At 36.6% G+C, this 12,993-nt stretch overlaps 1 protein-coding gene across 6 annotated transcripts in view; it reads left to right on the top strand.

Moving 5' to 3' along the window:
• Window positions 1-12,993, top strand: part of FANCL (FA complementation group L) — a 78,914-nt gene that overhangs the window by 63,957 nt on the left and 1,964 nt on the right. For 5 of the 6 annotated variants that reach the window (XM_023228255.2, XM_023228257.2, XM_023228259.2 and 2 more), the window contains 5 exons: window positions 7,738-7,888; window positions 10,426-10,509; window positions 10,872-10,917; window positions 11,001-11,082; window positions 12,295-12,411. In XM_023228255.2, the coding sequence (XP_023084023.1) occupies window positions 7,738-7,888; window positions 10,426-10,509; window positions 10,872-10,917; window positions 11,001-11,082; window positions 12,295-12,411 (480 nt within the window). Of the gene's footprint in view, window positions 1-7,737; window positions 7,889-10,425; window positions 10,510-10,871; window positions 10,918-11,000; window positions 11,083-12,095; window positions 12,146-12,294; window positions 12,412-12,993 lie in introns of those variants that run through there. The other variant, XM_023228261.1, reaches the window with a different exon arrangement.

Below are 12,993 nucleotides of genomic sequence, written 5' to 3'. Positions count from 1 at the left end.
GTCAATTTTTGTTGCCATTGCTTTTGGTGTTTTAGTCATAAAGTCTTTGCCCATGCCAATGTATTGCCTAGGTTTTCTTCTAGGATTTTTATGATTTTAGGTCTTACGTTTAAGTCTTCAATCCAGCTTGAGTTAATTTTTGCATAAGGTGTAAGGAAGGGGTCCAGTTTTAGTTTTCTGCATATGGCTAGCCAGTTTTGCCAATACTGTTTAATAAATAGGAATCCTTTCTCCATTGCTTGGTTTTGTCAGGTTTGTCAAAGATCAGATGGTTGTAGATGTGTGGCATTACCTCTGAGGCCTCTGTTCTGTTCCATTGGTCTGTATATCTGTTTTGGTACTAGTACCATGCTGTTTTGGTTACTGTAGCCTTGTAGTATAGTTTGAAGTCAGGTAGCATGATGCCTCCAGCTTTGTTCTTTTTGCTTAGGATTGTCTTGGCTATATGGGCTCTTTGTTGGTTCCATATGAAATGTAAAGTAGTTTTTTTTCTAATTCTGTGAAGAAAGCCAGTGGTAGATTGATAGGGATAGCATTGAATCTATAAATTACTTTGGGCAGTGTGGCCATTTTCACGATATTGATTCTTCCTATCCATGAGTATGGAATATTTTTCCATTTGTTTGTGTCTTCTTATTTCCTTGAGGAGTGGTTTGTAGTTCTCTTTGAAGAGGCCCTTCACATCCCTTGTAAGTTGTATTCCTAGGTATTTTATTCTCTATGTAGAAATTGTGAATGGGAGTTCACTCATGATTTGGCTCTCTGTTAATGTGTATAGGAATGCTTGTGATTTTTGCACATTGATTTTGTATCCTGAGACCTTGCTGAAGTTGCTTATCAGCTTAAGGAGATTTTGGGCTGAGACTATGGGGTTTTCTAAATATACAATCATGTCATCTGCAAACAGAGACAATTTGACTTCCTCTCTTCTTATTTGAATACCTTTTATTTCTTTCTCTTGCCTGATTGCCTTGGCTAGAACTTCCAATACTGTGTTGAATAGGAGTGGTGAGAGAGAGCATCCTTGTCTTGTGCTGGTTTTCAAAGGGAATGCTTCCAGCTTTTGCCCATTCAGTATGATATTGGCTGTGGGTTTGTCATAAATAGCTGTTACTATTATGAGATATGTTCTATTAATACCTAATTTATTGAGAGTTTTTAGCATGAAGGGTTGTTGAATTTTATCGAAGGCCTTTTCTGCATCTATTGAGATAATCCTGTGGTTTTTGTCTTTGGTTCTGTTTATGTGATGGGTTACATTTATTGATGTGCTTATGTTGAACCAGCCTTGAATCCCAGGGATGAAGCCAGCTTGATCGTGGTAGATAAGCTTTTTGATGTGCTGCTAGATTAGGTTTGCCAGTATTTTATTGAGGTCTTTTGCATTGTTGATGTTCAGGGATATTGGCTTGAAATTTTCTTTTTTTGTTGTTCCTGTGCCAGGTTTTGGTGTCAGGGTGATGCAGGCCTCATAAAATGAGTTAGGGAGGAGTCCTTTTTCTGTTTGAAATAGTTTCAGAAGGAAAGGTACCAGCTCCTCTTTGTACCTCTGGTAGAATTTGACTGTGAATCTGTCTGGTCCTGGGCTTTTTTTGGTTGGTAGGCTATTAAATACTGCTGCAATTTCAGAACCTGTTATCGATCAATTCAGGGATTTGACTTCTTCCTGATTTAGTCTTGGGAGGGTGTTCGTGTCCAGGAATTTTTCCATTTCTTCTAGATTTTCTAGTTTATTTGTGTAGAGGTGTTTATAGTATTCTATAGGAGGTTTGTATTTCTCTGGGATCAGTGGTGATATCCCCCTTTATCTTTTTTTTTTTTTTTTTATTGTATCTGTTTGATTCTTCTCTCTTCTTCATTAGTCTGGCTAGCGGTCTATTTTGTTAATCTTTTCAAAAAACCAGCTCCTGGTTTCATTAATTTTTTTGAAGGGTTTTTCGTGTCTCTATCTCCTTCGGTTCTGCTCTGATCTTAGTTATTTCTTGTCTTCTGCTAGTTTTGAATTTGTTTGCTCTTGCTTCTCTAGTTCTTTTAATTGTGATGTTAGGGTGTCAATTTTAGATCTTTTCTGCTTTCCCCTGTGGGCATTTTGTTATAAATTTCTCTCTAAACACTGCTTTGGCTGTGTCCCAGAGACTGTGGTATGTTGTGTCTTTGTTCTCATTGGTTTCGAAGAACTTACTTATTTCTGCCTTAATTTTGTTATTTACCCAGTAGTCATTCAGGAGCAGGTTGTTCAGTTTCTATGTAGTTGTGCGGTTTTGAGTGAGTTTCTTAATCAGTTCTAATTTGATTACACTGTGGTCTGGGAGACTGTTATGATTTCCATTCTTTTGCATTTGCTGAAGAGTGTTTTACTTCCAATTTTGTGGTCAGTTTTAAAATAAGTGCGATTTGGTGCTGAGAAGAATGTATATTTTGTTGATTCGGGTGGAGAGTTGTGTAGATGTCTATTAGATCTGCTTGGTCCAGAGTTGAGTTCAAGTCCTGAATATCCTTTTTAATTTTCTGTCTCGTTGATCTGTCTGATATTGACAGTGGGGGTGTTAAAGTCTCCCACTATTATTGTGTGTGAGTCTAAGTCTCTTTGTAGGTCTCTAAGAACTTTATGAATCTGAGTGCTCCTGTATTGGGTGCATATACATTCAGGATAGTTAGCTCTTCTTGTTGCGTTGATCGCGTTACCATTATGTAATGCCCTTCTTAGTCTCTTTTGATCTTTGTTGGTTTAAAGTGTGTTTTATCAGATACTAGTATTGCAAACCCTGCCTTTTTTTTTTTTTTTTTTTGCTTTTTATTTGCTTGGTAAATATTCCTCCATCCCTTTATTTTGAGTCTGTGTGTGTCTTTGCATGTGACACGGATCTCCTGAATACAGCACAGCAGTGGGTCTTCACTGTTTATCCATTGTGCCAGTCTGTGTCTTTTAATTGGGGTATTTAGCTGGTTTACATTTAAGGTTAATATTGTTATGTGTGAATTTGATCCTGTCATTATAATGCTAGCTCGTTATTTTGTCCGTTAATTGATGCAGTATCTTCATAGTGTCAATGATCTTTTCATTTTCGTATGTTTTTGCAGTGGCTGGTACTGGTTTTTCCTTTTCATATTTAGCACATCCTTCAGAAGCTCTTGTAAGGCAGGCCTGGTGACAAAATCTCTCAGGATTTGCTTGTTTGTAAAGGATTTTATTTCTCCTTCGCTCATGAAGCTTAGTTTGGCTGGATATGAAATTCTGGGTTGAAAATTCTCTTCTTTAAGAATGTTGAATATTGGCTCCCACTCTCTTCTGACTTGTAGGGTTTCTGCAGAGAGATCAGCTGTTAGTCTGATGGGCTTCCCTTTGTAGGTAACCCAACCTTTCTCTCTGGCTGCCCTTAACATTTTTTCCTTCATTTCAACCTTGATGAATCTGACCATTATGTGTCTTGTGGTTGCTCTTCTCAAGGAGTATCTTTGTGGTGGTCTCTGTATTTCCTGAATTGGAATGTTGGCCTGCCTTGCTAGGTTGGGGAAGCTCTCCTGGATAATATCCTGAAGAGTGTTTTCCAACTTGGTTCCACTCTCCCCGTCACTTTCAGGCACACCAATCAAATATAGGTTTGGTCTTTTCATATAGTCCCATATTTCTTGGAGGGTTTGTTCATTTCCTTTTATTCTTTTTTCTCTAATCTTGTCTTCACACTTTATTTCATTAAGTTGATCTTCAGTCTCTGATATCCTTTCTTCTGCTTGATTGATTTGGCAGTTGATACTTGTGTATGCTTCACGAAGTTCTCGTGCTGTGTTTTTCAGCTCCATCAGGTCATTTATGTTCTTCTCTAACCTGGTTATTTTAGTTAGCAATTCCACTAACCTTTTTTCAAGGCTATTTGAGGCTATTAAATACTGCCTCAGTTTCAGAACTTATCAGTCTATTTGTTCAAGGTTCTTAGCTTCCTTGCATTGGGTTAGAACATGTTCCTTCAGCTCAGAGGAGTTTGTCATTACCCACCTTCTGAAGCCTACTTCTGTCAATTCGTCAAATTCATTCTCTGTTTAGTTTCGTTCCTTTGCTGGCAAGGAGTTGTGATCCGTTGGAGGAGAAGAGGCGTTCTGGTTTTTGAAATTTTCAGCCTTTTTGTATGGTTTTTCCTCATCTTCGTCGATTTATCTACCTTTGGTCTTTCATGTTGGTTACCTTCATATGGGGTTTTGGTGTGGATGTTCTTTTTGTTGTTGTTGATGCTGTTGCTTTCTGTTTGTTAGTTTTCCTTCTAATGGACCCCTCTGCTGCAGGTCTGCTGGAGTTTGCTGGAGGTTCACTCCAGACCTTGTTTGCCTGAGTATCACCAGCGGAGAATGCAGGACAGCAAAGATTGTTGCTTGTTCCTTCCTCTGGAAGCTTTGTCCCAGAGGGGCACCCTCCAGATGCCTGCTGGAGCTCTCCTGTATGAGGTGTCTTTTGACCCCTGCTTGAGGAGGCAGTCTGTCCCTTAGCAGAGCTTGAGTGCTGTGCTGGGAGATCCGCTGTTCTCTTCAGACCCAGCAGGCAGAAACATTTAAGTCTGCTGAAGCTGTGCCCACAGCCACCCCTTTCCTCAGGTGCTCTGTCCCAGGGAGATGGAAGTTTTATGTATAAGCCCCTGACTTGGCTGCTGCCGTTCTTTCAGAGGTGCCCTGCCCAGAGAGGAGGAATCTGGTGAGGCAGTCTGGCTACAGAGGCTTTGCTGAGCTGCAGTAAGCTCTGCCCAGCTTGAACTTCCTGGTGGTATTGTTTACACTGTGAGGGGTCAACCACGTACTCAAGCCTCAGTAATGGTGGATGCCCCTTCCCCCACCAAGCTTGAGTGTCCCAGGTCTACTTCAGACTGCCGTGCTGGCAGCGAGAATTTCAAGCCAGTGGAATTTAGCTTGCTGGGCTTCGTGGGATGGGATCCGCTGAGATAGACCACTTGGCACCCTGGCATCAGCCCCCTTTCTCGGGGAGTGAACGGTTTTGTCTTGCTGGTATTCTGGGCGCCACTGGGGTATAAAAAAACTCCTGTAGCTGGCTCAATGTCTGCCCAAACAACCACCCAGTTTTGTGCTTGAAACCCAGGGCCCTGGTAGCGTTGGCACTGGAGGGAATCTCCTTGTCTGTGGGTTGTGAAGACCGTGGGAAAAGCATATCTGGGCCAGAGTGCACCATTCCTCATGGCACAGTCCCTCATGGACTCTCTTGGCTAGGGGAGGGAGCTCCCCAACCCCTTGCGCTTCCCAGGTGAGGCGACGCCCCACCCTGCTTCGGCTTGCCCTCTGTGGGCTGCACCCACTGTCTAACCAGTCCCAGTGAGATGAGCTGGGTACCTTGGTTGGAAATGCAGAAATCACCTGCCTTCTGCCTTGATCTCGCTGGGAACTGCAGGTCGGAGCTGCTCCTATTTGGCCATCTTGCCAGCCACTGAGAATGTCGGCTATTTTTATTTGTAAAAATATTTTTTAGAGAACTCATCTCCCTGCAATATACTTACTGAATTTTGATTTTAATTTTGGCCATATTATTCCTTGGTATTTGTGGTGCTGTATATAAAGTATTTAATTCCATTGGTAATATTTAGAAATAATGTATTTTTTTTCAACTTGGGGAAAAAATTCAAAATAAGGGTTTTTAGTGATTTAATGGACAAAATAAGCAGTTTGAGAAAAAACTATTAGTTAATCACATAGCTTAATGATATAATAGTTTTGATGTCTATCCCTTAAGTTCATTGAAATTGCTAAGAGAAGTGTTTCTGTGTCGAACTTGTTACATTTTTGGTCTTTCTTTTCCCCATCTGGAATGTAAAAATACTGTTTAGTGTATCTACCTCAGATGGCTGGCTAGTAAAATCATATAATGACTTTTAGGGTTTAAAATTCACTTTTTCTGTAATTACCAAGTAACTTCTAGTTCCAGGGATGTTTTGTTTTTGGCTGTTTTCTTAATTAAAAATGTATTTTTTCTGTTCAAAATGCAATTAGGATTTTATTTGCAGTTGTGCATAAGAGAAATGGATAATGCCATTGGAAATAAATAAAAGATGCCACTGTGAAAATATTTTGTAACCTTTTTTTGGCAGGGGAGTTAACCTTTTCTTGGGTGTACAAAGGAATAGGTAGTTACGGATTTTAAATACATATGTAGAAACAGATGGAGAGAGAGAGAAAGGAGAGACAGAGATACACTATTGTACTGATTTTAAAACTAGCTTCTTGGGAGTTTAATTTTCTGATTTCTGGATTCTGTCATCTAAACTTTTAGATAAGTATAGCGTAACAGAAGAGAGCAGACATTATACCGTCAATATCCTCAAAAGTTATTTTTCAGGTATCAGGCTCTAATTCCTACTTCACACCAATTTTTTTTTTTTTTTTTTTTTAGACGGGATCTAGCTCTGTCACCAGGCTGGAGTGCAGTGGCGCGATCTTGGCTCACTGCAACCTCTGCCTCCCGGGTTCAGGTGATTCTCCTGCCTCAGTCTCCCAAGTAGCTGGGAATGTAGGCGTGCACCACCACGCCCAGCTAATTTTTGTATTTTTAGTAGAGGCAAGGTTTCACCTTATTGGCAAGGATGGTCTAAGACTATCTCTTGACCTTGTGATCTGCCCACCTCAGCCTCCCAGAGTGCTGGGATTGTAGGCGTGAGCCACTGCACCTGGCCCACTTTTTTTTAATATGTGTAGAAGGTTAGGACAGTTGAATCCAGCTCAGTGGAACTGAGCCATGAATTCATCCAAGTGTAAACCTTGACTGAAATGACAAAATGGGATGGGTTTTCCTTAAGTATTAGGTATAAAATACATGTTTAAGGAAGTGGCTAGTTTCTTTTCATCTTAGGGTGTATCATATTCTTAAATTATTGGTGTGGCCTGTTATTTCAGATTGAAAACATTTGTAGTATGTGACTTTACATTTTGCTTACTTGAAACAATAACTAAACCCTGAATTCTTATTAAACTATTTTGATTGATTTTATATCAAAAGTATTTAGTAAGCATTTGTATCTTTTAAACATATCACATTGTTTTATGAGAAACTCTTTTGTTTAAAAATTGTTTTTAAAGTCAGTGATGACATTATTTAAAATTTAGTGAAACTATATTTAAGCTAATTCCTATAGAGAGGATTAAAATATGAAATGCTGAATTTAGAGATTGGCTAAAAGTTAAATGTGTAAAAACATCGTTTGTACCTTCTGTTTTAATTCTTTAAAATTGTGTAACACCTTTTCATACTCTTTGCCTGATTAGGTCTCCAACGTTTTTAATAATATTTAAAGATAATCTCACTAAATTACAAATAGCACTGCATTTAACTTGATTGCTGCAGCAAACATGAAATTAAGATTTTCATACTAAAATTGTATAGACACTTTGTACAGGTCCAATGTTAGCTATATCGTGTACATTAATATTTATTAAAGTTGTGTGTACATACATCTTGTAGTACTCATTACTATTCCATACATGTAGTATATCAAGCTTTATAATATAATTATGATTTTTTAAAAAACTATTCTTTCTCAGGTGTATAGTGTACTGTCAATAAAAAATAATCCTGTTAACACTATAGGAAGAGATGTGAAGCAGGGAGAGTTGACTCCTGTTTACTGGATTCTACTTTGTAGCTAAAATGAAGCAAAGCTTAAAATTTTTAAATTGAGTGTATTTTAAGTAAAATATTATCTGCTATTGGTAGAATGCCATATAACTTACTCAACTTTCATTTTTTTACAGAGCTCCTTAATAAGCATTTATAGTCAGTTTTTGGCAGCAATAGAATCACTAAAGGCATTCTGGGATGTTATGGATGAAATCGATGAGAAGACCTGGGTACTTGAGCCAGAAAAACCTCCACGGTGTGCAACAGCACGCAGAATTGCATTAGGTAGGCACAAAGAGGAATAAGGGCTTGTTTTTAGGTGTTTATTTTGTATTACTTATGAAAATAAATCTAACAATGACAGTTGGACTCAGACTTCTTTATATGAAGTCAACTATTAACATTTTCTGGTATGAACTTTTTTTTTTTTTATTTTTGCTACACCTTTAAATGTAAATATTTTAGGTGAAAAGAAGTACTGAGGTGTTTCATTATAAAAGGTGATGATCCAATGGAGGTAACATTCAGGAGTAGTGTTTAATTAGCTGTTAATTAGCACAGAAATCGTGGAACAGGTAATTCAAAATTTACATTACTTAGAACAAGAAAAAAAGTGTTAGAATAATGAAGTCTTCATTTGTGAAACTTAGAATCTTCTAAGATTAATGTGCTCAGATCTGGGAATATTTTCTGTTAGAAATACAGAGGAAGATAAAAGAACTTGCAGTAGACCATGCCACTGGAAAGAATTTGTAGTTTTACGTATTTTCTTCCCTACAAATATATGAAATTTATGAGGGAAATATGGTATAATCATAAATACTTGTGCAATGTTATCATATTCTCTTGACTATAAAATGGTTATGTATTTTCTTTATAAGCAAGCAAAACATAAAGTCACTTTTAGAGTTCAGCTTCTCAAGATTTTAGATAAACTATGTTTAAGCTCACATGAAATACCGTAGCTAGTTTTAAGATAACCATTTCTTTCTTTTTTGATAAATAGATACGTTGTTCAAGGGTATTTTGAAATTCTAATGTGAATCACATCCAAGTTAGTGAGCAATTTTTATACTTTATACCTAGGTATAATATAGATTATCTGGGGGGGGGGAGAATGTGACATGCATGGTATTATGAGAAGAAAGTATACTTGTACAGCAATTCTACAAATAGTATTGTTACTTTCCTGGTTTCAACAAGTCTAACCATATTTAATTTGGAATAATTAACCAAATTATGCTATATTTGTGAACAAGTAGATACTAAGAATGAAAATATTTTCTTCAAAGAAATGTAGTTATTCATTTTTTTGTGGCCCCATTAAAATAATTATGAGGTTATGATTAAATATACTTATATTTCTCATTCAGCATAAATCGCCTAGTTTTTAATTCTTTCCCTATTTACCTGTTAGCTTCTTTTTTCTCCTCCAGGCATGATTTGCCTTCTTAAGACTCAGTTTTGAACAATGAATGGAAAAATTAGTTAATATGCCCATATTAAATGAAAATACTGTCTGGAGCCATTACTAGATGACAGTGTTGAGGGCTAATAAGAGATTTATGTTCATAGTAAATAATGTGTTACCAAATGAAATTATAACTTTTTGTATTTTTATTTTTCTCATTGAATGGCTAGTGATTTTTTTCCATTAATGACCTCTTTTTGCCAGATGTGCAATAATTGCATTTATGTTGATGCCAGCCTCAGTGAAAGGCTTATTTTACTGTATAGAATTTATCAAGACATTTTTTACCATGAAAATGAAATCCAAATTGATCTTAAGCAATGACACTATGTACCTTCAAAAAATAGAAGTAAAATTTCTGAAACTTATGCTGTAGTCCAGTACAGTTAAAATTTATTATTATTATTATTTTTTTCCTGAGATGGAGTCTCGCTCTGTCGCCCAGGCTGGAGTGCAGTGGCCGGATCTCAGCTCACTGCAAGCTCCGCCTCCCGGGTTTATGCCGTTCTCCTGCCTCAGCCTCCCGAGTAGCTGGGACTACAGGCGCCTGCCACCTCGCCCGGCTAGTTTTTTTTGTATTTTTTTAGTGGAGACGGGGTTTCACCGTGTTAGCCAGGATGGTCTTGATCTCCTGACCTCGTGATCCGCCCGTCTTGGCCCAAAGTGCTGGGATTACAGGCTTGAGCCACCGCGCCCGGCCTAGTTAAAATTTATAAAAGAATCTAGTGCCAGTTTTCTTAGGTCTCATGAAATTAAGTTACTTATTGTTTTGGTTATTAATGAACAGTTGCCAATGTGAATGAAATATTTTGTTAAATTATAAGGGAGAGTTTCACATGCAGCAAAATAATTCAGAAAATGCTTTTATAATTTTTTATAAAACTTGAATCTTTAATGTTTGTTTTTACCATTTACTGTATTGCTGGTCTTTTTACATTTGGCCATAGTTCTATGAAATGTAAACTTTTTTAAGAAAGCCATGAAAAGTAATTAGATAATTATTTCTTCAACATGTGACTTGTGATAGTTTTGATATTAAAGACTTTTATCACTCCACAGAACATTTTTATTTAAACTTAAATACAGTTGATCAGAATTGCAATCTCATTAAATATATCAATTTGTTGATTGGCTGAAATTTAAGATCCCTTTAATGATAATCATATCAACATTACTTCTTTTGGTTAAATTATAATATTTACCATTACAAAAAACTACAAAACATTTGGTTAATCTTTCTGTGGGTATACAGTGAAATAGGTAGCCAGACCAACACCTCTTTATTTTTTATTGGCTTGCTTGATGAGCTGGCTGTTCTACTTCTAAAAGATTTAATTTTGTTTCATTCCAGGGAATAATGTTTCCATAAATATAGAGGTAGACCCCAGGCATCCTACTATGCTTCCCGAGTGCTTCTTTCTTGGAGCTGACCATGGTATGACATCTGATATTTACATGTTTTTTAATAGAGTCATAAAATCCTTGCCTACCATTGTTAAATTATTATACAATATTAGTATATTAATGGTAGTTTTTATTTTTTTTTGTCTGAGACAGAGTTTTGCTCTTGTTGCCCAGTATGTAGTGTAATGGCATGATCTTGGCTCACTGCAACAATGATAGTTATTTTAAATGAAAATGTCTCAGCATTGTGAACTGTATAATTTTTTTAACATAATACATATAATTTCGATTTTTTAATCAAGTAGTTAAGAAACATTCTATATCAAATGTGGCTTTGCAAACCAAGAGTAGAGCATGCAATTATTAAACTTTTTTTTTTTTTTTTATCTGAAGTGGTAAAACCCCTGGGAATTAAGCTGAGCAGGAACATACATTTGTGGTAGGTACCTTGGCAATATAATTTTTACTTTTTTGGTGATTTTACAAAGTTCATATCATAATATTTCTTCCCCATACTTTCAGGGATCCAGAAAATAGTGTGCTACAAAACTTGAAAGATGTTTTAGAAATTGATTTTCCAGCTCGTGCTATCCTGGAAAAATCTGTAAGTTTTATCAGTGCTTTGATATTCCAGACAGTATTGTATAATGAAGTTTAAATGCTTCTCTTAGTGAAAAATGATACTGAAGGAGGGAATTAGAAAAATATTTTAACACAGACTTCTGAACTGCATCAAAAAACTTATTTACCTTTGATTGCTTGTTAAGTACAATTGTCTCTTGGAACAAGGGGATTGATTTCCGGGCTGCCCCAAAATCCACAGATGTTGAAGTTCCACAGTTACCCTGTGGGACCCATATATAGAAAAAAGTAGGCCCTCTGTATACACAGATTTCAGATAAACACAGGTTCTGCATCTTGTCAGTACTGTAGTTTTGATCGGCATTTGGTTGAAAAAAAATCTGTGTATAAGTAGACCTGTGCAGTTCAAACCCATGTTATTCAAGGGTCAACTGTACACTTTTTTCATGGTCTTCAGTAGTGAAGTCATTAATGACAGTCATTTATTAAAAATAAGGGGAAAGTTCCAAAGTAGCTAATGAGATGTTTGGCTCTTCTACACAGTCTGTTTATGGATGGCTGAAGTACTGATTAGCTTGATATAAGTGTTTGTGAAGCAGTATAGTTTCTCAAAATTGAATAGCTACCACTATATTGCAAAAATAATAAACTTAGAATTGATTTTTGACAAGGCTGCTAAGGTTGTAGACTACTAAATGGTGGTGAGTTTCTTTTTCCTTTAGTTACAGAATTGTGCTGTTTAGTAATTACTAGCTAATGTCAATTCCTATCTTTAAATACTATCAGGGACATTATATCAATGTATGATATGGGAAAATTACTAATGCCCAGACATCTTGCCAGCCAAAAATGGATTCTCTTTTTTAGCCTAGCTGTGTATATGTGAGTGAAAAAGGAAACACTCTACAGTAGCTTTGCTAGGTGTTAAATAGTAATGTAATTATATTTCCTATAATACAGCAATATAGTCACTTTTATAAAAGGTGTATTTATACAACATTCTTCCTGATCTTACCTTGTGTTTTAAACACATAGGTGACTTCATATTCTAAAATTGGAGAATTGTAATGTTCCCAACATAAAAGGTAAATGTTGATGTGATGAGTATCTTAATTATCCTGATTTGATCATTAAACATTGTATACATGTATCAAAATATCACACGTACCCTCCCAAATATGTACAATGAATAAGTGAGAGACATATGCTTTTTATAAATATTTTTCTTTTGAAGGATTTTACTATGGATTGTGGAATTTGTTATGCTTATCAACTTGATGGTGCCATTCCTGATCAAGTGTGTGATAATTCCCAGTGTGGACAACCTTTCCATCAAATATGCTTATATGAGGTAAAAAATAAAAACATTGTCAAGACTTTCTTCAGCTAATACAACATAGGACGTATTCCTGTTTGAAATACACAGAATCTAAAATCTGTTTAGTCAATAGTGACCCTCTCTTTTGCCATTAACTCCTTTTACCAGTTTATTCCAGATGCTTATGTGCTTCATTTCTTCATCACAGTTACTAATGAGTGGAGAAATGTCCTGAAGTATCCAAGAAGGGAGAAAATCTATCCAGAATATATTCATGGACTAGCTTATTGACACACAACAAATTAAATTGGTGGTACATTGGAATCTTTCTATAAATACCTTGTTATCACAGTGTAAACTTCATAGATTTACCCAAGGTGGAGGTGATTGAAAGTGGCAGCAATAAAGTGAAAATGAAATTAGCACTATGTAGTACCTGTTACTTTTCAGGCTACATTTAAGAATAGAATATATTCTGGCCGGGTGCGGTGGCTCAAGCCTGTAATCCCAGCACTTTGGGAGGCCGAGACAGGCGGATCACGAGCTCAGGAGATCGAGACCATCCTGGCTAACACGGTGAAACCCCGTCTCCACTAACAATACAAAAAACTAGCC

This window comes from Piliocolobus tephrosceles, chromosome 15 (assembly GCF_002776525.5).
Source record: "Piliocolobus tephrosceles isolate RC106 chromosome 15, ASM277652v3, whole genome shotgun sequence".
Taxonomy (NCBI): domain Eukaryota; kingdom Metazoa; phylum Chordata; class Mammalia; order Primates; family Cercopithecidae; genus Piliocolobus; species Piliocolobus tephrosceles.
This window is presented reverse-complemented; position numbering and strand designations above follow the sequence as displayed.